This window comes from Aotus nancymaae, unplaced genomic scaffold (genome assembly GCF_030222135.1).
Source record: "Aotus nancymaae isolate 86718 unplaced genomic scaffold, 86718_ANA_hifiasm-v0.15.2.pri h1tg000062l, whole genome shotgun sequence".
NCBI lineage: Eukaryota > Metazoa > Chordata > Mammalia > Primates > Aotidae > Aotus > Aotus nancymaae.
This window is the reverse complement of record NW_026988476.1, coordinates 37,455,193-37,479,642: the sequence shown is the minus strand read 5'-3', so window position 1 is coordinate 37,479,642 and position 24,450 is coordinate 37,455,193. Positions and strand designations below refer to the sequence as shown.

At 35.3% G+C, this 24,450-nt stretch overlaps 2 protein-coding genes across 3 annotated transcripts in view; one reads left to right on the top strand and one right to left on the bottom strand.

The window, feature by feature from the left end:
- Positions 1–3,751, top strand: part of MYEF2 (myelin expression factor 2) — a 40,991-nt gene extending 37,240 nt beyond the window's left edge. For both annotated transcript variants that reach the window (XM_012442336.2, XM_012442333.3), the window contains one exon: positions 867–3,751. In XM_012442336.2, the coding sequence (XP_012297759.1) occupies positions 867–1,030 (164 nt within the window). In that variant the 3' untranslated portion in view covers positions 1,031–3,751. The remainder of the gene's footprint in view (positions 1–866) is intronic.
- On the bottom strand, positions 979–22,756 carry SLC24A5 (solute carrier family 24 member 5). Its single transcript, XM_012442339.3, has 9 exons — positions 22,636–22,756; positions 21,764–21,943; positions 9,451–9,534; positions 9,255–9,358; positions 8,815–8,915; positions 6,608–6,888; positions 4,421–4,627; positions 2,395–2,496; positions 979–1,911 (listed from the first exon to the last, which is right to left on the bottom strand). Exons 1-9 carry the CDS (start codon positions 22,754–22,756, stop codon positions 1,589–1,591), a joined length of 1,503 nt encoding a protein of 500 aa, XP_012297762.1. The 3' UTR covers positions 979–1,588.
- Between the last annotated feature and the right edge of the window lie 1,694 nt (positions 22,757–24,450).

Here is a 24,450-nt window from a genome sequence, read left to right as displayed (position 1 = left end):
CCTGGGGATAGTCTCACTTTACATCTGTTACTTATGTGTAATTTTTGATAACTCCCCCTTTTACTCTCAAAAGTATTCTAGTCCAGTGAGGAATTCTATGGCCACTTTGTATTTTGATAAATGGTATTGATTTACTTCAAATACCAGTCTCTAGAGTTAGCAATGATATTACAACTGCATAAGGACAGGTTTCTGGTTTTCCTCCTCTTTCCTGAAGCTTCTCCAAGATTCTCCTCTTGACATCACTGTTTTTACCTTTATTGATTTAAATCAATGCTATCTCTTCCCACGACTCTTTCCATAGCATATTTAGTGCCATTCTTAGACTTTGAGTTCAAATTGTGATACTGAATTTGCACTGTGGTTGCAAAACAGAATTAGTGCGGCCCTTTGTAGCCTGATAGAAATTAGATTTCTGATCAGTTGCACTTGTTTGCAAGGGATGAAGGAGTGAAATGAGGATAAAAGGGAAGGAAGACAGATTAGGGAGACTGGGCAGTAAGCAACCATTTATTGTTTAAATGAGTAAGTTTGTCATAGGGTGTGGTGAGTTGGTGGCATTTTGTGCTAGCTTAATTTACTGCTTATAAAATTCACTTCAAGAATTAGAGATTTAACATAAATAAAATACATTAAATCCTAAGAATATCTCTCCTGATTCCAATTTTGTGTATTCTAATATGTATATATTTACTTTATAAGAATTGTATTTTATTCTGAATGTAATGCTTATATTATTTTAATGCATTAATGTTAATGTTTTTAATAAATTAATTATCACAATTGGCTATGAGGAATTTCAAACCTATAAAGTGAATTAGAACTCATTTAAACTGACTAGTAATTCTATAACTTTTATTTTACAGGTCATGTAATGTTTGCAGAAATAAAAATGGAGAATGGAAAGTCAAAAGGCTGTGGAACAGTCAGATTTGACTCCCCAGAATCAGCTGAAAAGGCCTGCAGAATAATGAATGGCATAAAAATCAGTGGCAGAGAAATTGATGTTCGCTTGGATCGTAATGCATAATTTCAAGCCATGGTTGGAACATTCCTACATCTGTTTTGCTGAATCTCCTAGTAAAAGTCATTTTTTAAAGTAATATTGTATGCTTACAAAAGCTGTAAAAATGAACTTTTAAAACTCCCACCAGCTTTTAACAGTATAATGTTAAAAATATACTGTAATTTTTGTTAATCTCAAGTTTGGGTTTTTAAAGACAGCAAGTCTGGTCATTCAGTTTAAATGAATGGTTATACTGTTTTTAATGAAATAAGCCATTTTCTTGTTGTTTTCAGTACTACATAGTGGGATTTGTTTGCTCTAGTTTCTCCAGTTTTTATCAATTTATTGTAGAGTAAAACATGATAGATTTTTCCCCCCAAAACTTCTGTTTTATAATATGTATTTGTTCATGAAAAGAAAGGTCTCAGAAAAATTAGGATGTGATTTTGGTTCGTTTTAAATTACTGTAAGTTTTAGATTCTAAAGTTCAGGATTTTTAAAGTTTGATTTAAATGAAGAAATGGATTTTTGTCTCTGCCCCTCCCTGCCATTCACATTTTCTGCATAACACTATGAGTAATATCAATCTCCGCAGCCCCTTATTTTATTATTTCCAATAATTCCAAGTTCATATAGAACTGATAATGTAGCAAGCCCCAAGTATGATAATAGGCAGACTACTCCCAACTTTCTGTCTAGTTTCCAGTCATTAAAGTGAACTGCTAAAAAAAGAAAAATAATTGAAATGTTGAGAGAGATGGTTATATAAGTTAGTCCTCTGCTGTTTACTTCTACAGGAGCTGATCCATTTATAAATGCAGTTTTAATAAACCATGGAATACCAAGGCACAACATATCAAACACATTGGATCCCACGATGTTAGACATAGCCATATCTCCTTTCCCTACAGAAGAAAAGCATATTGTTAAAATGTGCTTACCAATACTGTATTTTATTAATAATCTTCATAAGAAAAGAAACACTGGATACTTTTTTTGTTGTTGATTCATTTTGAAAAACTGTCGTTAGAATAAATGTCTTAATGAATTTGTATTTTAAAATTTTTCTTGAGTTGGTATTTAAAGTCTTAACATTTATTTAATAATTATATTTATTAAACCATTTTTCAATAAGGTGTATAGCTTACTTGTTGCTTTTCATTGTAATTTAACATGGTTAATTATTATTTAATGCACATTTCAAATGAATATTATTTGGGGGATTAGATTGAGTGAAATTAACTTGCTATTAAATAGTAAACATTTCCTAGAGTCACTTTTTTTTCCCTTCAAAGTTTGTTGCTAAGGAAGTAAATATTTTTAAAGCTACTTTTACTCATTCCAGGCTTGTAGAATGACCATCGCAGCTTGAGGGACCTAGTTCTTACCTTTTCTTGCAACCAACACACTTGCAATTGTGTCTGGTATGCTTGTTCCTGCTGCTAATAAAGTAAGGCCCATTACTGTATCTGGAATTTCTAGTATTTCCCCTGTAATAAACAGATATTTCAAGTTACAAATCTTACAGATTCACTAACCATTCTTTGCAGTTATTTTGGATATTTCCTTCCTGAACAAAAATAAAATAGGCACATTTAGAATTAGGGGCCAATATGTGCTTGCTTAGTTTTTTAGCTAGCAAAATATTCGAATCAGGTTGTTAATTTGGGTAACCCAGTTAGCACAGATTTTTTAATGACATATCTAAAGATACGTAATAGCCAAAATTCCGTCAATGAGAAATTTTCCTGTTTGATATTATTATAGAAGATGTTTATGTCCACCATTATCTTCCTTCATCAGGGCTGTGCTGAATATTTGCTAATGAGACTGATCATTCCTCATTTCCATTCTTAAAAATTTTTCTTAAATTAGAGTTAAACAAATTAATTATAGCTATCTTTAAGCTATAAATGTGTTAGCATATATATACCATTTATTACTTTCTACTTTCGTGGTACACCTTAATTTACTGATTTTTTTGAGGGGGGAGAAGTTCATTAATCTCTGAGGAAAACAAAACCTGTTTGTTTTCTACTTGAGTCTAACATATGGTCACAATTTATTAATACTTCTGTTAAATTTGGTTTTAGGTCAACATTTTTAACTGTATTTATTCTCAGAAACAGAACCAGAGAGAAGTTTTTTTTAAAAAGGATATGTAACTGTTCTTTTAATGTTGTAATTGAAAACTTGGTTTAATATCTTTCTCTTTATTTCTTAAAATGCCAGTGAAAATAACTTAATTAGAAAGTAGCTTATTTATTGCATGCTTATATATTGATACTGGAATTGGAATTGGTTGTTAATTTCTGTTACTGGCTTTGCTAGAATTCATATGTGCATAAATAACACTAGTATTTATCATCTTGGGGGCTGTTCTGTGATCTATTACATGATTTTTGCTGTCTTTTAATTTTCCTAATATCAAATGTGTTCTGGCTGAGTGAATTTGGATAGATATAATATGCAAGCTAATTGGACTTCATCATTTTTCTCATTAAAAGAAGAAATAGTCCACTTTTTGCTAGCATAATATTCTAATACTTACATTAATTTGGGAAAAGTCAAGGGTCAACAAATTTTTGTGTCTGTGAGGGGCCAGATAGTAATTATTTAGGGTTTGCAGGCTGTATGGTTTCTATTGCATTTATTCAGCTTTTCCAATGTAGTGTGAAAGCAATCATAGATAATATGTAAAACTTTACAAATAAAAACCAGCTGGGTTATTTTGGCACACTGGCAGTAGTCTGTTCACCTCTGCTATCAGTCAATTCGGGTTAACCTTTGTAGGAGAAATTACAGATTATTTTTGTCTTTGTTGATAGTTTTTTGTTTGGGGACTACAGTGGATTATGGCCAAGCAGCAGTAGTTTAAGTCTTAATCATGAAGGTAGTAGAAACCTAGAATTACACTTTATTTTATACCCTTTTCACTCATTTCATAGTATGTTTGTGTTGCCATGTTGAAAAAAACAAATAAAATATAATCCACTTTAGCGGTGAGCACCCATTGTTTTCCCAAAAATAGAGCTCCTTGCTCTGTTTTTTTTTTTTTTCCTTCTTATGTAATGGAATTGGATATAAAGAGTTTATTGCGAACCCCATGGAATGTGATTAAATTATTAGCACAATAAAAAGACATTCTATGAATTTGATTTCATTTACAAGATGATTTCTTGAATTGTACCCCAGGCTGAATAACAGTGGAAAATACAGTTTATATATAATACACAACTCACAAACCCAAATGATCTTGTTATAGTAATACTTAATCATTTTGTAAATGATACTAATCTTCAACCTTGCTGAAAAGAAATTTGCTGTGTAGCTAGACTACTTTGAGTGAACATAAGCAATTCGTTCTTATATGAAATTATTTTCAAGTTGTCCTATTGTGCTTAAAATACATACCAGTTATTGTGACCATCCAGACCAGGATATATGTAAATGCAGATATCCATAGTGCAGACATGAAAAAGGTTATCACAAAGTAGTTTTTCCAGAATTTTCTTCTACAATCTGGTGTGGTTAGAAAAAGTAATGTGATAATAGGAAGGGATAATACCCAGAAAATTCTTTTTAAGTCTGCTTCAGGCATGTTGAAAACACTTGGTGGATCTGTCGTGGAAAAATTAAAACACTTTTGAGTTTTCTCAATTGCTAATTAAGTTAGAAATGTCTACTTAGAATGCTATATTGAAATAAATTGTGTCAGTTTTTAAAAGGCTGTTTAAAACATTTGAGTACCTCATTACTGACATTGCTGGTGAAAAGAAACTAATTGAAACTTTACACAGACAGTGTGAGATGTGATACTCAGCATTTCTTTATTTGGGGCCTTAAGTTTATCAAAATGTCTTGGGCCATTCCCTAAATATATTATAGATAGTGTTTATGAAGTGTCAATTGGACATCTCATGTAGATTGCCTTCGGTAACTTTTTGCTTAGGGGATTAACCTGGCTTCTAACCTGGCTACTCCAGTTGTCTCCACTTCACAATATTGATGATGCCTCTGCCTGCCCTATGTACCAGATAATGTGTACTTAGAGAATATAACATAATTATAGCATCATCTTTTTTATTAAGTTGCATATCCTAATTCTTATTGGAAGTGGTTTTTCTGTCCTGTTTCATTACTATTTTATTCAGACTTTTCCGAAGTTCATAGAACCTTAAAGTAGGAGCTAGTATATCATCTACAATATAATTTATGACAATTGAGTATATTTCTTTATTCAATTTAATTTAGTGAAAGACAAGGATAATGATAATATATTGGATAAAAATGGGAATTTAATTTAAAATTGTTTAAAATTTGTATGGCATTTACAAATTGGATCAAATCATGTTAAAACTAATGCTAGAACAATAACTCTTAAAAAGTTTGCCAAACTTCAACCAATGTGCCATTAAGTAATATGAGATATAATTTTAACATATCAAAGAGTTTGGATTGGTTCCTTTGCATTTCTTATTAAAAACTTAGAGATCCACACCTCTTATACCTGAGAGAGCAGAAGCTAAAATTTTTGTAAGAAGGGGGAAAAGTCATTTCAATTTTTTAAGTAGTAAATTAGAATAAGGTACCCTCCTAAAGCCTTGATTAAAATTAGAATCTGTTTTAGACAATCACTTTATAAAATAGTAACCTATGAACTTATAATTCTGATCATAGCTGAATTTGACTTCCTAATGAACATGTTTACCTAAATGTTTTGCTCCTGCTTTCAACAGTAAACCTCAACTGTTTTTCTTCGTTCTTCCAAACCAGCCCCTTTTCCTGAGTTCCCAGTTTTAATAAGTTGTGTTCCCATTTTCTTAGTCAAGATTCGAATGTAGGAGCTATCTTGGTTCCTTTTTCTGGATCCATATAGTCTCAGTCGCCAAGTCTTGGTGATGCTTCTTTCATATAGTCTCACATCTGTTCTCTTTTATTCCTACCACTTTCACTTGGTCTAGGCACCTAGTAAACATATCAGCTGTTATAATAGCCTCTTACACACCTCCTTGTCTCTTCATATTTTAGTTCACTGAATATGAACATCACTCAGGGTAACATTACTAAGATAACAGTTCTGATAATTTCTTTCCTCACAAACCTTCCAAGATTCATACGATAGCATTTAAGATTCTTCTCATCCTATGTCTTTCTTTCTACCTTTCCTCTGTTTCCTTACTATACATATACTGTGCTATATGTGCTTTACTCCTCTTATCTCTGCATCAGTAGCTGTTATTTACTGGTCATAACATCATGTCATTAGTTAAAATCTTACTGGTCCAGCAAGGCCCAATTTAAATGCTCCCTTCTCTGTGAAAATCTCCTCTCTAACTGTCCTCACCACATTTTGATAATCTGTCCCATTTGTGAACCACAGTCACACTTTATTTATTTTTTTATGGTACTTATACGTTCATATTTTAGCTATTTTGTATTTCCTATGATATTGGAAGTTCCTTAAGAGTAGGGACTTAGTCTGTATCATTTCTGAGTCTTCACAGTCTTACATAAAAAGCACACAATACCTGCTGAATTGAAATTTTAAAGTTCTGCTTTTGTGAATAGTCTTAATAATGGGCAGGATTTAGTGATTACCTTCAGAAACCTGATTAAGACCATGTAAACTTATAGAGAGCTGAGAGTAGCCAGAGTCTTCATAAAATATTCCACTATCAGTTCTTGATTGCCGACGAATGAATGGTTGACCTTCATCTTCCCATCCCGTCAGTGGCTGTTGTTCACTTCTCTCCATAGCTTTGGCAAGACAGGTGCAGCAAGGACTGCATTTCTTTATAATATATTGGTTAATTTTAATGTCGAAACACAGCACCAAAACATATAATCCATATATCAAAAGCAGTAAAGTTCCTTCATACCTATAAATTAAGAGAAATTTGTGTTTTTAAATTAAAAATGAAAGTCATTTTGGTGCTGATAGCTTTTGAGCAGTATCTATTGAATGATTTTCTAACAAAAGTAGCCACAGAGCAATAAAACATTTCTAGATTTTTTTTTGTAGATTTGTCCAAACTTGGTTACAGCATTATAGTAAGTTTACTGATAAAAACTGGACACTTATATGTTTTTTTAAAAAAAAAAAACCCACAAGATCAACAAACTCATTGTTTTTACTTGTAGATACCTTTCAAATGGTAGGTATAAAATGCAATGAAAATGATAATTTGAGATTTTCAAAATAAGTGTAAAATTAGTGAATAGTGGTGAACATTTTCTACCTCAGCTCATTGGCACAATACATTCCCCCAAATACTTTTAAGTCATTTCAACCATCCAAGTTTTCTGGTATAGGAACTTTGTGTAAAATATTATTCAGAATATGGGAGACTTTGGCTGAGATTTTTCAGTTGGCTATACAGAGCATTTTTAATGTTTTTAATGTAGGTGAAGTTGGTTTACAGTCACAAGAAAACAAGATGTTCTAAAATATAAAATTATACCTTGGGAACCAAGAACTGTTTCTCTGTACTCTGGCAATTAGCAAAAGCCATCACATTTGAACCTTGCATTTACCTTTTATTTTATAGCCAGTAAATCTCTGCTACATCTTAAGGAACAGTTCTGATTTCCCTAATTGAGGGAGCATTAGCTTGGGTACTCTCGCAGTCACTGTCCCTTATGACTGCCGAATTCTAGAAGGATTTCTACTCTACCAACACAGTCTGTCAGACTGGATGACAAGATGATTTGTTTAGAAATTATGCTTCTGGCTGGGTTTTAAGTTTCTTGATAGCAGGTTTTATGCAGTGCTGCAGACTTGTGGTTCTCCAGTTGGGCACCATTTACTTTTTTTTTTTTTGAGACAGAGTCTCGCCCTGTCACCTAGGGTGGAGTGCAATAGTGCAATCTTGACTCACTGCAACCTCCACTTTTTGGGTTCTAGGGATCCTCCTGCCTCAGCCTCCCAAGTAGCTGGGAATACAGGTGTGTGCCAGCACACCCGGCTAGTTATTTTTGTGTATGTTTTTAGTACATATGAGGTTTCACCATGTTGGCCAGGCTGGTCTCAAACTCCTGACCTCGTGATCCGCCTGCCCACCTTGGCCTCCCAAAGTGCTGGGATTACAGACATGAGCCACCGTGTCTGGCCACATTTTTTTCTATTTTTCCAGTGTCCTCTGGAAGCTATGCAATGTTTAACCTGTGTAGCTATGTTTTACATTTCATTATCCCTTGTATCTAGCACCTAGTAGGTGCCTGCTGCTTGCTTGTTGAAAAAGTTTGTATTTGTCTACTCAGTCACCCCCTTTTTCATTTTCTTGGACCAGCTAGTCACAGAGAAATCACAGAGAAAGCAAACAATTTTAATATTAAAAGCTGAGCATTGTTAATTCTTAGAAGAAGAAGGCTGTAGTTTCTCCTGAATGAGCCTCCGAAGTTTGGAGGAATTTTAAATGACTTCCTTTACATCCTCTACCATCCTTCTCCAGTCTTTTGTGACCGTGACCATGTCTAACCAAGGCAAGGCAAGCAGTAACCCAGCAGAAGAAAAAGTCAATGGTTGTGGCTTTAGTGGACAACAGAAGTTGGGAAACTTTCTGAATAGGCAGCCAGTGGGGAGAAGGAAAAGTGGTGGTCTCCAGTCACTGGTGAGAGGAAAAAGGAGACTGTGAAGTGACTAAAAAGAAATTGTGAACTAGTGAGAACTGAATCAGCTGTTGGACTATGGTGTGGAAGTGGCAGATGAGGGGACTGAAATAACACTTCTGAAAAAAATGTTACTGAAGCATTGGAATTTCATAAAATCTCTGTAATTTTTATATAAGAATAATTTTCAAGCTTACCAGTAAACTTGGTTGTCATATATTATACCAAGAACTGCTGCTACACTAATTGCGTATGCTGCACAGTCTCTGAATAGGGGCCAACATGATAGTGTTGAAACCTGTAATATGATAAGTTATTATTTCCATTACATTGTAACTTCAAGTATAATCCTTAGTATAATACTAAAATTGTTTGTATGTTTGTAGTTAAATATTGTTATCTTTTACATATTGCTCAGATAAAAATAAAAATTTTGTTCTAACTTACACGGACTTTCATAAATCTAACCATGGGCTATTTGTGGATTAACTTCAAATTGAATACATGTTGTTTTTCTACTAATTAATAAATTTGATTGCACATATTATTAGTGCCCTGTTGTCCATCCCAGAATACAAAGAGTTATCTTTAGAATTTTTTAAGACAATAAATTTTGTTGAATGGTTTTGCTACATACCATATTAGATAGCAAGCCACAGGCTGCACAGATGCCAAGGAGATTATAAATTGCAGATCCAAGAATGGTGCTAATGCCAATATCTCCCTTTGTGATAAATACACCTGTGCGCAAGATAGTAGCAGCCAAGTTAGTGTTAACTTGAAGAAAATAAAATCACACTGAGTCAACAAAAAGTATAAGGAGCAATATTTACCTAGGAAAGCAGTAACTAATTCAGGAGCTGAACTACCCGCTGCCATGAAAGTTGCGCCTGCAACATCCTGAGACAATCCAAGGACTGAAATAAATAAAATGATCGTTATGTCTAATAAAGTGAAAGAGTATGTCTTTACAACTAAACAAAACAGATATTCAGAGCTACAGCTTCACATAAAACCACTAATATTTACTTAAGCTTTAAAATATACAGATTAATAGCTGCAGTGTTTTGCTTCTTTATGAATTCATTACTTAATACTTCTATAGATAGGGTGAGAAGGTGGAGACTAAAGGGAGTGCCAAACGTAGGGTTATTTGGAACCAGAAAAGCCTCTTTTCTAGCTGGAGGGCTTGTAGGTGAATAGCAACAGCATGGCTTTGAAAATCAAAGTAATTTGGAAATTGTAACCCAACTGCAAGATAAAAGTTTTTTAGATCTATAATGAAATTGAACTGAGCTTGTTCACAAATTTACACAAATCTGTTAAGTCATTTCAACTGTCCATTCAAATTTTCTGGTATAGGAACTTTGTGTAAAATACTCAGAATATGAGAGGCTTTGGCTGGGGTTTTTCAGTTGCCATACAGGGAATATTTGATGATTTTAATGTAGCTGAATTTGGCTTATAGTCACAAGAAAACATGGATATTCTAAAAAAATTTGCAGCTTCAACTTTGTCTAGTTACAAATGAGGGAAAATTACTTAACTAGATTTCATATTGTGTAACCTCTTGATTTAAAACATGGATCTATCAAAAATTTTCTCTAGGAATGTAAGAAAATACTGAAATACTATAGAAATAGTTTGTGTCTATCCTCCAGACTTACAAGCATGCAAGTTTATAAACTTAAGTGGCTGACAAGATGAGGGTATTAAGAAATTTTTGGCCCTTTCGATTTTAGGGCCAATATTGACCTACCATAGGAAGGAACAGAGAAAGCCTTTGCTTTGGGAAGGTTGAGATAGGTTTGCATAAGAAACCTCCAACCAGGCTTTACTGATAAACTAAAAACTAGCCAATAGAAGTAGCATGCCATACATTAAATTACCTACCATAGGTCACAAAGTTAGTATCCAAGTCAGAACTAGAATTTGGGTTTTCAAGACTTGATGGCAACTCTTTGTTGATGTTTATTGTCGTTTACCTATTGGACTTTGAGGATTCAGTCTTCCCAGACCCTCAAACTCTGGTGTGCTTGATTGAGTCCTTGTCACAGGTGGACAGTATTTCCTTCTTATTGTTGCCTGCACTCAGGTTGACTTTGTTCTCTAGTCTGCTGGGACTGCATTTGAACTTACTGATTCCTTTTTAATTGGTGTGGCAGATTGTATATTACAACAATAGTTACAATATTTTTCTGCTCCACATAGTTTTCGAGAACTCTAAATCCCCATAAACAACAACAAAAAAGTAGTCTCCTCCTCCTGAACCTGAATGAGCCCTTGTGACTGATTTGACTAATAGTGTACAGCTATGGCAGAGTCATAATATTTTTGAGGCTGGGACATAAAAGGTGATACAACTTCCTTGGTGTAATCACTTGGGACATTTCCCCTAAGCTATGACATAAGTCCTGCTACTTTGTTGAAACCTCCATACTGGAGAGATCTCATGAAAAGCCCTTACAGAAATAGAGATGCCTAAGGAATTGCTGCTGTTTCAGTCCCCACATTTTGAAACTGCCCAGCCTAGGCACCAGACATATGAGAGAGTGAGCTCTCAGATGATTCTAGCTCCATCCTCTGACTATACCTGCACGAGAGACCCTGGGTGAGAACCACTTAGCTGAACTCAGTAAACCCCCCAAACTGTGAGAAGTAATTGTTTTTAGCCACTAGGTTTGGGGTGATAGTTAAGTCATATGGTGGTTCATTTATTTGTTACATTTATTGAGTACCTACTATATGCCAGATGCTTTTTTAATGTGCTAGTAATAACGGCAGTGGACAAAACAGACAAATACTCCTGCTCTCACAGAGCTTTATTTTTAGTAAGGGGAAACAGACAACATAAGGAAAATCGGTATGGTGTTAGAGATAAGTTGCAAGGAGTAAAGGCAGGGAGGGGAGAAAGAGAAAAATGTCAGAGAGGAAGGACTGAAATTTTAGATTGGATAACCAGAAAGGACTTAATTGAGAAAATACCTAAAGACTTTGAAGTGAGGAGCTAGTCACTTGTATACCTGGGCTAAAAATATTCTATGCAGAATAAATGACTGCAAAGGTTCTGGGGTAGAGGCTAGCCTGTGTGGTGGAGAAAAAGAAGACCTGCATGTCTAGAATGGAGAGTGTCCGGGGAAAGCAGTAGGTCATGAGATAGAGGTAATAGGCAGATCATGTAGGGCCTTGTGGATTCCAATAAGGACTTTGGCTTTCATTTTGAAAGACATGGGAAGTACTTGGAAATCTGTCATCCACGTATTGTCTGCTGATGATGCCAGCTCCAGTCATTAATTTTATCCCTTGGGGTAATTTGGTCTGAGAGATCCAAACATCCCTAATCTGAGCTGTGACACCTGCAAAACCATTGTGAAAAGTTCTCTTGTGGTAGTTAGAATTATTTAGGCCAGGCCCTCTATTCTATTTGCCTTTGGTCATGTCACTTGCTGAACATCTACTGCAGTGACTAGTGAGGTGAGAAATAAATGGTTTGTGTAGTTTACATTGTATCCTAGTCCATTTTGTGTTGTATAAAGGAGTACCTGAGGCTGGGTAGTTTATAAAGAGAAAAAGGTTTACTTGGCTTGTGATTCTTCTGTCTGGAAAAGTTCAAGATTGGGCATCTGGTGAGAGCCTCAGGCGGCTTGCACTCATGGAAGATAAAGGGGAACTGGTGTGAGCAGAGATCACATGGTGAGAGAGGAAGCAAGACAGAGAGGTGGGTAGTGCCAGGCTCTTTTAAACAACCAGCTCTCTAAAGGAACTAAAGAGGGAGAATTCACCCCCTAGGTGGTAACCTCCATGATCTAAACACCTCCCATTACTCCCCATCTCCATTTGGGATCAGACTTCAACATGAGGTTTGGAGTGGACAAATATCCAAACCATAGAATATTTCCTAGCATTTCTTTTCCTGATTAGAGTGATTACATATATATGTATACATACATATACATGCATATATATAAAATCACTCTAATCACTCCATATGTGTATATATATAGACACACATATATGCTATATTCTTATTACAATTCTGATGGGTACCACTGGTCATAATATTTAAAACAGAACAAAAAGATAAAGCAGATGGCTCTGTAATTAACTTTTTTCATTTTAGAAATGAAGTAAATAATACATTCATGGTATACAATGCACTCCCATATACATAATTTAATATCAACTATCCTGAGATATGAGTGTTGATATTCCATTTTACAGATAAACAGGCCCAGGAGGTAAAATAGTCTCACATGGATTGCAAGGGTCTTAAATGTTGAGAGTTAGGGCATAAACCCTGAGCCTATTGATTCTAAGCCCAATGTTGCTTTTATTTTGCCACAGAAACCCAATATAAGAACAGCACTTAGGCCAATTGTAACATGGAGGATGACTGAATCTTTTTTGTTTACACTTTGTGGCACTGGCACCATAATCACCCCCATTCAATTATTTCCTGGTCAAAAAAATAGTTACTGAGAGCCAAGATACTTAGGAAGTTTTCTAGCACATTCCAGAGAATTTATAAATTTAGTGCTGCGGGATATTATCATGAATTGTCTTCCCAAATTAAATCAGGGCTAGATAATATGTAGAAGAAATTGAAAAAGAACAGAATGCCTTATTTTAAAGTAACTGTCCAAACAGTGCGGCTGAATACTGAGCAATCTTCATTTAGCACTAGCTGAAGAATGCTTCATTAGAAAACCCAGTCTCAAGAGACAGAGAAGGTGATTTATTGGGCTGTTGCAAGTGGGAAAATAGGTGGTCCTTTAGAAAAGTTTTAGTCACATAAGGCAGTAAGAATAAAGCTTGTTCCTATTCACTGCACTCAAATTATGAAAGGAAAGATTTTGTGTAGAAGGATATATAAAACTTAAAGATATTTTAACAAATTATATCTTAACATTCTAAGAATATTTTATAAAATGTTTTATACCTTTGAACTTTAGAATAGATTGCTTTGTCTTCTCTGACCTTTTGGGTAAAATTTCTTTCCTCTATAGTTTATTATTTAAGATAAATTTTTTCTATTTTTTGCCTCCCATAGCTATTATTCCTTTTTTCCTCTGTTACTCTAAAGGAATAATCACATATCCTAGAAGATATAGTAGAAATGTTCAACTTGAGTTTTCTTTATAGATTTAGGTATCAACACGTTGTTTATATAAAACACAACTTTGTGATAATGTGTTGATTATTGAAATTCATCAGACTTTTTCTTAAGTGTGTTCTGTGATGCCATGTTAGAAAGTTAATAATGGATTTTGAAAACTGCCTTCTGGAAATATTATATAGTAGGAAGAATATTAAACTAAAACCGAGACCTGGATTCAGCCCTGCCAGTAACTTGATATGAGACTTAAGTTATTTAGATAAGCCTCATATTTTGCCATCTGTGAAGTGGAAGGTCAGACTACACAATCTTTAAGGTCTCTCTATTTTTTAAATTTTTGCTCAAAATTATAGAATATGAATTCTATCATTTAAGGCTCTATACCATTTCTTATTTTTAATTAAATTTTTTATAATACCTATGCCCCCCGAGTCTACATTACCAAAATTGAGAAGATGGAGGGTAAAAATGGAGTGAGGAATACTTTTATCATTATATTTGAACCACTCTGATCATTTTAATATGTGTCTAGTCCTTTTCACAATGCACATTTTAAAATAGTTACAGCCATAGGCTATATGCAATTTGGTGTCCTCTGGCATCGTTAAAAAAATATGCAAACTTTTCTGCTTCGTGAATGGATTAGAGCTTTAGAAACAATCAAAAGTCTATCAGACCCAACTCTAGTGACTATGGTGAGTAGTTATGCTGAGTCATACAATTTAGCGTCCAAAATGAAGTGCAAAGGTGAATTGATGTCTTTTTTATGATTTTCAAAACTGGTTCTGAAATTAATTTTAAATGTATTTCTAGAAATATATTGAATGGGATAAATGCCTAGAAGGAAAAATAGTTACTGAGAGTCAGGAATACATTACTGCATGTATGTGCACTGGGATGTTTTTAACAATAAATTAAGACAATTCGATTACCTTACATTTACTACCTCATATTTTGAGCAATGAAAGAATGAATTCTGAAACTGTAATGATTTTAAAGGCCTGATTCCACTGAAAAAGGATTCTCCCTATCCCCAATCTAACAGCTATAATATTACAGTGGATTTCCACCTGCCCTTAGCCTATCATATGAAGCATACTTTTATACAAGACACTTTACCTCCAAACCTAACAATTACTTCATTGGGAAAGTTCCATAACTCCCAAGGTCATATAGGGAATAAATGCAGAAGTAGGAAGGAAACCTAGATCTTTCTGACACCAAGAAGCTGCTCTTTCAGCTATCCATGTGGGCAAAGTAAAGAGATAATACATAGTTTTATTATTATTTCTTGTTCCTGCAATAGCATCTTGGTAAAATACTGACTACATAGCACTTCTTTAGATCTATATGCCTGGTATAGATTTAGGTGCAGTCCAAGGGGACCACAATTTAGATCAGAGAAAAAAGAACAACAAAGAGGATGAAATGCTCTTAGGAGAATGGACGCCTGTGAAGTGGGGAGGAAGCACTATTCTTAGATTCTTTGTTCTTTAGTCAAGCTTTTGCTTCTGTAAATTTCATGAGGATTAAAAATCAAACAATCCCCCGAAACCGTAGGCTATCCAAATGCCATACTCACAGAATTATTTGAATCCCAATTTTTTCAATTTAGAAACAATTCTACCTGGAATTAAAACTTGCATTTCTTTCTTATTGCCTATTTCTGAAACATAAAGTAGAACACAGGCAAATATTAGTCCAAGGCATAGTAAGTGAAAAAATTTTAAAATAAAAAGTAAATATTTTGTTTAAGTATATTACCCCCAAACCTTATTAAGATCATTTTCACATAAGACGTGTTATAATTCTAAGGTATCAGTGTGATGGAGGGGTTATAATACCTAATTGAATGGCATATTAGTGTAAATTTTTTTTAAGGTTCATAGCTGGCTCACTGGAATTTGGACTCTATCAAAGTGACCAGTCTTAAGGGGTTTTCAGAATTTTCTGTGTTTATATCTTGAAAAAGTATAAAGAAAGCTGGTTGGAACAGTGGTTCAATACCTCTGAGATCCCCATAACATATCAAAAGGATATTTTGTTTTCATTTTATATTAACTTTTGTGTTTCTAAAAATGAGCTGTTTAGAGAGGTGAGACAAACTGGTCCTATTTGGTCTTTAAGTGAATATAGTTTGTATTGTATTTTAAATTTATGTTATATATTGGCTTATATTTAAATTATTTAAATTTAAATTGTTATATTTAAAAGTGATTTTTTAAATAATAAAAGATGAAGTAAAATGGTATGGATGCTAATGTAAAAGAAATAAAAGGAAATTTAAACAGAATATTCTTTTATTTATTTATTTATTTAGAGATGGAGTCTCGCTCTGTCACCCAGGCTGGAGTGCAGTGGTGCGTTCTCTGCTCACTGCAAACTCTGCCTCCCAGGTTCAAGCGATTCTCCTGACTTAGCCTCTGGGTAGCTGTGGTTACAGGCCAGGGGCCTGCCACCATGCCCGGCTAATTTTTGTATTTTTGTAGAAACGAGGTTTTACCATGTTGGCCAGGCTGGTCTCGAACTCCTGGGCTCAAGTGACCCACCCTGGCCTCCCAAAATGCTGAGATTACAGGCGTGAGCCACCGCAGAATATTCCAGAGATATTTAAGGTTTAAAGTTTTCACATGGCTTATTAGATAAAATAAAATAATGGGTTTAATAAGCTTACCTCCTACCTTGTCAAATAGGCCTTGCTTTTATTTACCTTAATTTGGTGTTCAAGCTCTAGCAGATGCACCGTAGATTTGGTTATTTGCTCCAAATATACCTAAATAGGCTTTGGTATTCCCCTTGTCCACTTTCCCTGAATAAGGGATTCTAACCTTTGTAGTCTGTTCTTTTGTGACAATGAACATTCAGTGAATGTTTTCTATGTGCTAGGTACTTGTATAAGCAGTTCACTTGTGTTTCTTCATGCACTTGTCACACAGCTCTTTGAACTTCAAGTTTTAATCATCTTGTTTCACAGCTGAGATAGCTGAGGCAGTGAGCAAGCAGTTAGGAACTTTGCCCAAGGTCACAGTATTAGCAAACGGCAGAACGCAGGATTTGAACCTAGGCTGTCTGGCTCCAGGGTGGGCACTTTCAATTGTCTCTCTATAGGAGTGTGGCACTAGAGCATATGATGTCTTTGTCCTCCCCCTCTGACTATCTGGGGATTCTCAGCATTTGTCATAGACCATTCAGCAACAATATCAATATATATAGAGAAAAAAACTGGAAAAAGCCCAAGCCAACAATACCAGACATGACTACAAGGTGATGTAACTAACTTCCCAAACTAAGCACTGGAATCCTAGACACAAGTTTCTAAGTCAGGCTTACACGAATGATCAGAGACGACAGAGGCTCCCTCTGCTTCCTTAGAGTCATTTGGATTCCTTTCTCACTGTGTCTCTGTTTCTCTTCCACTCTCTCATACACACCCCTCAGGGTATCCATCCAGGTATCGTTCTAGAGTAGCGCAATTTGGGATGAGGAAGCTCCCCTTAGGTTTATTCCTCACCCCATTACCTCTAGCTCCTTTAGCTCTAACTTGGGCTTGGATAATGTTCTTCTCTGATCACAACTTTAACTCTCTTCCCAGAATCTCCATCCTGTTTCCCATCACAGAAGCCAAGTCTTTTCTTGGTGAAAAGTGAAACGCCCTGGACAACTAGAGGGTGATACATTTTTCCCCTCTATCATATGGATTAATTTCATTTCAGCCCTCTGTGTTCAGAGAATCATTAGCTTCTTTTCCTACAGAACCTGAATGGAAAGAAAAAGAAGATCGGATTGGAGGAAGAGGGCATAGCAATTGCATTTTCTTTTATTGGCTCCATACAGTTATGATGATGGTAAAGTGTCTGAGGTTGCCTAGTAGAGATATATGCTTTTCCAGATTTTCCAGTGTTCGAGGGTAGAGCAGAGGGTGTGTGACTTTTATGATCATGAGTAAAGGAAGAAGCAAAAAAAAAAAAAAAATCCTTGCTGGAAGCCTCTGGTGGTGGCAACTCTAGGAGACCAAGACCAACATATGTATGTCAGAAAGAGGAAGAGCACTGGTTTGACTGAGCTAGGGCCCTCCCAGAGCACCAGCAAGAGACTCTGCCCTCTACCACTTCCAGCTCTTTCCTGCATGGAGATGACAATCCTGAGCCTCTTCTAGTCTTCACCTTGCTGTTGACCAAATGAGCCACTGTGGTGATTTGAGGAGTGAGTAATGGGCTCGCGGGGCAGGGGCCTGCCAATCCTTCCATTGTATTCTAGGTTGGAACTCAGTATACATTCCCCACAGGACATTATGGCCTCATCTATGATGATTAAGTTCCACAGTACTATATTATGATCTCATGATCTTGGATAAAATGTTTAGGCCTGAAAGCTTATTATGGATAAGTATCTATAGCATTGATTTACAATCACCTATAGGTTGCCAAGGGTGCAAAATGATTTTTGTAAATAATTCATTGTAATCTCATTATTTTGTAATATACTTCTTCCATAGTAACCATGGGGATTTGATTTTTTTTGGCAAAATTTTCAGTGCTTTCAAGAGGAAAATTTCTTGTAAGATGGTTCAATGGAACAGTTCGGAACAACTATATACTGGCAGCCAATCTCAAACAAGGATGTGCACAATTATATCATGTTGAGATCATACTTGGGTTTTGGCATCAGAGAGATTGGGACTTTCTCTGTGTGGCTATGTGGTCATGAGACATTACCTACCCTCTTAGCCTTGGCTTCCTCATCAGTAAAACCAAAATATTAGTCCCTACTTTGTAGGGTTTTTGGAAGACTAAGTGAAAACATATATATCTATATATAATTATATATTATATAAACTATATGTATTATTATAAGATGTATATCTTTCACCTTCTATAATTGTATCTTAAGTAACTGATAAATAAGAACACTGTAGTACATTTTGGAATAAATTTGTAAACCGTTTTGAGGTTTATGTTAATAACTATTAGTTGACAAAATGGATGAAATTATTATGACTCAGTGCTCATCAAAAACCGAGGAAAGGCAAAGCACTTGCAGACTTTTGAAGCCTGTTTCTGCAGATTTAAAAAAAAAAATTCAGGAAAATTGTTTTTTATTGCTGATGTCATAATTTGGATGAGACCATGCTAGACCTTGAAAAGAGAAGTGACAGAATTAATTTATAAGCATTTAGAAATGCATTGAGCTAGCACTATTTCTATCTCATTTTGTTGCCAGTATTTTCAATACTCAAGATGAGGGTCAATTTTTAACAGCTGAAGATTTGGCAGTGGCATGGACATTCATCAATCACACATCTGTAATAGCTACTATATTTCAGGGCAGAGAGACTCATTTGAGAAATGCATGTTTGCAGATGATGTTTCAGAGTAATTTCACAAGGGGCATGTTGGAAGTCATTTAGACATATTAAGTCTCTTAATGAATATTATTTGGAAGTCATAATCTAAATTTTAATGCAGTTGTATCTTCTACAGGGTTAGAAAGGTTTTTAATTTATTTTTGACTTCTCCAAAGATAATTTTTTATAAATAAAATTCTTCATAGATTTAATTTTTCAGTCATGTCATTGTTCAGTTAAGTCATTAGAAATGGAAATAATACCTTACAATTTAAATTTCTATGTTTTATATGATAAACATTTTTAAATTTTTAGTGTTTTACATTTTTCTAATTAAGAGTGCAGTATTGGCATAAGAATGAACAAAAAGGTTATTAGAATACAGTTGGGAGCATAGAGACAGATCTACATCTTTATAAGAACTTAGTATATGAAAATTGATCAACTTTTGGAAAAAATAACATTACATCCTATAGCAAGACAGATTCTTAGTAAAAGAAATAAATAAATATAAAAAAATCCTATATGTAGAAGAAAATACAATGATTTTTATGACCTATGGATAAAAATGACTTTCTAGTTATAAAACCAAAAGGAAAATGATAAAGAAAAATATTTACAAATTTACTTAAAATATTTAAACTTCAAACTTCAATGTGATAAACACAAACAAACTATGAAAAAGCATATGATATAAAGTAGTACTAGAAAAAGGGTTAATGTCCTTATATATTTTTTAAAGTTTTGAAAATCAATAAGAGAAAGACAGATACCCCTGATAGAATATGGGCAAAAAAACCACAAAAGCAAAACCACAAAATTCATTAAACCTATAAAATATTCACCTTCAAGCATTATAAAATAATGTTAAAAGCAATTAAAAATATTTCATATATTTTTCATGGTTTTCAGGAATGAATATTGCTATACATTAAGTTAGTGTAAGTAGGCACAACTTTTGTGGGATGCCTTTTGCAAATATACATTATAAGACTTAAAATATCCACATCTCTGTCTTTTAATCAGAAATCAGAGAAGTGTGCAAAGATTTTATACAATTATGGGCATAACATTAACACAAAAAATTTAAAACAGGCCAAATGTCCAATGAGATTAATAGTTTTAAATTTTATGATAAATTTCTACTGAGTGCATATGTGTAAAAACCAGTTTCAAAAGCTCAAATCATGTATAGAATCATGGACTATCATATCATTAATAATGTTTTCAAAGAATGTTTACTAATATGGGAAAATGTGTACAATAAAATATTATGTGAGAAAAAGGAAAGACCCCAAACTGTATATGTAGCAAGATTCAAAAGTTTTAAAGGAAATATACTAAATGGTAACTGTGTAGATCTCAGCGTGATGGAAATATAGGTGATTTTATTTTTCTGTTCTATTTTTCTTGTATTTCATTAATATAAGTAAAACTGTTAATATAATTTAATATTTATTAAAGAAATATCAATGTCTAGGTAAGATGTAATGCCAAGATAAAAAGTATATGTTTGTATCCACTTAAGAAAAATTGTAATAAATTAGGCTAACCTATTCTCTCTATATTTTTTCATTAAACAGGTGTTGAGTGCCTCTGCTATTGCCAGTTACTGTTTTAGATCCTGCAGATACTGGTATACTGCAGCGAACAAGGGAGAAAATAATTCGCCTTGCATTTCAGCAGGGGTTGGGGGTGGGATGGTGGGCAAAGGGAGAGTTTACATTCATGCTCTTTCCCTTTATAAATCAATGGCAGCAATGTGTATATATGTTGGGGGGTGGGTGGAGGTTGAGGATGCTGCTGTTTGTCTGTACAGTCTTGTGAATATGCAATAGGGAACCCAAACCTTAACTTTGACATTGCTTTTTGCTGTAACATGAGCATGCCCAACCAAATAAATAGCCAAGCATGAGCCCGAGTCTAGAAACACACTTTTTGCTTATATGGCACAAAACATACTGCTATCCTGGTTTTAGGGACCAGTGCACCAGTGAAGGTCTATGCTCAGAATTCTGGGCTACACATACTGCCGAAGGAACAGAGCTCAGAGGCTTGGACTGGCTGATCTTTTTTTCAGAAACCAATAACGGAGCTCTTAATTTTTAATAACTGAATTTACAGTCATCTGACACCTGAGGTCACTTAGGATGCAGGACTTATTCATCTGTTTATTTATTTATTGGTTCTTAAATATCAATTAATTTCCTTAATGGTAGGATGCTGGGAAAGGAAGATGCGGAGGGTGATCCTTAATTGCATCACTTACCTCTTTATAGATGAGGTTATAGTGAGCTTAGAGTAAAAATGAAAGAAAAGTTCAAGTATAAAATGGCATATATTAGGAGTTTCATTGTATTAGAAGTGCACACAAAGTACATACAAGTGAAATCTTGGAACAGTTCTTACAACAAACATCCAGGCAGTGGACAAACCAGAGATTTCTGGAAATAGGCAGGAAAATAATAACTGCTGGGTTCTAACTTAAAGAAACTCCCATTCACATTAACAACCAAGAGAAACCACACTCGACCAGTTCCTTAAAACACGGGACCCCACAACACAGAAGTCGGTGCTCTGCAAGCAGTTGAGAAGTACAGTGCAGTTGCTAAGCTGTTTCAAAGACAGTCATATCTGTGTGACACACTCTTCTAGAAGGTTACAGGGCAGCTTTCCAGTCACTTACATTCACTGATGATTTCCAGGGAGGGTAGGAAGTACTCATCACAGACAATAGATATGGCCATGAACATGTAAACGATAATTAGGAAGTAGATGATAATGCCTCCATCTCTGCTCTCTTGTCTTGTGAAAAACCCTTTGGGAAACTCCGATGATGGAGAAATAACACATTGGGTGCTATTTTCTGTTAAGGAAAAGGAGGTGAAAATTTGAAGAGTTTGGAGTCACACATTCTAAGCCCACAGAGAGCTTCCTTAAGAAATCTGTACGTGTAGGGTAACTGGGTGGAATTTTAAGAACCCATTGAAAATGTATAAAGCACTTCTGAATATGACACAGTTGTAGAGTTTTTTAAACATTATTTTTTGGGACCAAAAAGAGGTGCTTTAATGAATATGTTGATGATGGTGAAGAATTAAAGAGAGGAAACCACGAAATCACTCCTCCTTTTCTGCTCCATTTCTGAATGCTCCCCAAGCAGAAATGATATCTCTGATACATGAAGATTTCTAAAATCTGTACAATTTCATTTTCTCATTTCAGAGCCTAAATTGTTCATAGGCCTGCAAAGAATCATCCACTGTTGCAAAGAGCGTTTCTAAGATGAAAGATTTTTTTTCACAAAAAACTCTGCAACAATAAAAACCGGAGACTTGACCTACTGTGATCTCTGTGAATCACTTTGGAGTATATTTAAGAACTTAGTTGAAGGATCAAAAGTGTTTGATATCTTTTTAAATGCTAAAATTCAGAGCAAATACAGCAAGAAACATAAGTAAAAGTGAGCCCATTGAGAATTTTCCTCTTTCTGTTCCTTCATCTGTATGTGGTAGCAGCAGCTGCTGCAGCAGAGGTAACTCACCCGTGTACACCTACCTGTGGCCCTTGGGAGACGTTGGGGCAGGGAGGCCCCCGGGAGAGGCAGGTGTGCCGTGGCCCACAGGATGCCGAGCAGCAGGGCGCTTCTTGCCCATGTCTGGCCCCCTTTTGTCTGCATTTCTGCTGTGCTCTTACTGCAGCGTGCAGCTTTAGAAAGGGAGAAGAGAAGGATTAAGCTGGATCATGTGAGGAGTCTCCTTCCTGCCCAATATCCTGCCCAGGGCACATCTCAGCAAGACCAGCACAGGAGAAAGGGTGAGTGTAGCCAGCCAAGCTACTCTGATCAGGAGACCCAATCTCCAGAAAAGCCAGAGGAGATGGAGGAGATCTGACAACCATTGTCTATAACTATTTGCATGGCCTACAGTCTCTGAGGGCAGATTAAGGCAGCCTGTACTTTGTGAAAATGTGTGGTTTTATTTAATGTCTTCATACTGGCTTTGCTTTTGACTTTCTCTAGATTTATAAAAACTTGGGTTTGCAACTGCTTCCTCTCTCTCTCCAGCCCATTCTCCTAGAAGTTATTGGGGCTCATATTAATATATGTACATCCTTTGACTAGCTTGGCCTCCTTTCATATTTCTGTTTTAGCCTCTCATCTTCATCTTCAGTTAGGGCCAAAGGGAGAAAGGCCAGTTGGGAGGTCACTGCAATGATCTAGCTGAGAAATGATAGTGACTTGAACCAAGGCAGCGGCAATGGGAATCGAGAGTAGCTGACAGTTTCAAGAATTATTGAGACTGAATGGATGCTATTTGATCATTGATAGGCTGTGCTTTCTACCAGAGGGAGCTACCTAAAATGCAAATTTGACATACCAGGTAGTGTTTAAATATAGACTACCATCTTCCCTACTCTAACACTTACAGGGCTTGCCAAGATATTTAGAACTTTTGGCAATGTAGTAACCTGTGCCTAATAGCACAGGCTGTGGAACCAGACCACATGGTTTGAGTCCTCGCACTTACTTACTAGTTACGTGACTTTTGGCAAGTTATTTAACCTTTCTGCTACACGGTTCCATTATCTCTAAAACAGGGATCACCTGTATTTGGGCTGTGGTAAGAATTACAAAAATGAACGCAGATAAATTGCTTAAAATGACCTCTGGTCTGTGGCCTGTGTCTTTGTTCCTTCCTTCCTTTCTTTTTCTTTGTTTTGTTTCTCCTCTCCTTTCTTTCTTTCTTTTTCTTTTTCTCTTTCTTTCTTTCTTCTTCCTTTCTTCCTTCCTTTCTTTCTTTCTTTCTTTCCTCCTTTCTTTTTCTTTCTCTGTTTCATTATTACTGTTGATTAAAATAGAAGGGTTTTGTTCATAAAATTTTTTGTAGTTTTGCAACTTTCATGGTTCGTTTGCTTTGCAGAGAAAACAAAAATTGATATGCTTGCTAAGTTTTATATTTAGACACTAGTTTTATCTGGTGGAACGGAGTAAGTTGCTTCCTGATATTTGTGATTTTGGGTCGGAAAAAAGTCTCAAACACTTCTTTGTTTTGCTGGGGATTGGTATCCATTATAAACCTCTCCAAAACTGTCATTTTTAGGAACTAGATATTCAGATGTATGGTGTGACTGTGAGGCTGGATTGATGAGTTACCAAAGCACAGTCCAGTATAGAGTAGATTCTCAAGAAGCAGAGTCCCAGCTGTCTACACCTGCAGGAAGCAGCACCTTGATCACTGATCACTGGAGAGTGGCCTAGGTGCCAGCTGGCTAAGACTAAGGGAAGAGGTCATTCAGTTTTGTGCTGAGTGGAAGTGTCTTCAACACACAGTACTTCAATCAATTCATAAAACATCACAAACAAATAAAATA

Excerpts from the sequence above, each read along its gene's own strand:
- SLC24A5 (XM_012442339.3), bottom strand. The coding sequence starts at position 22,756 with ATGCAGACAAAAGGGGGCCAGACATGGGCAAGAAGCGCCCTGCTGCTC. Across the intron at positions 2,497-4,420 it reads CTGGATGGTCACAATAACTG|GGGAAATACTAGAAATTCCA; the intron begins GTATGTATTTTA and ends TGTTTATTACAG. Across the intron at positions 1,912-2,394 it reads TGTGTTGGTTGCAAGAAAAG|GGAAAGGAGATATGGCTATG; the intron begins GTAAGAACTAGG and ends TTTCTTCTGTAG.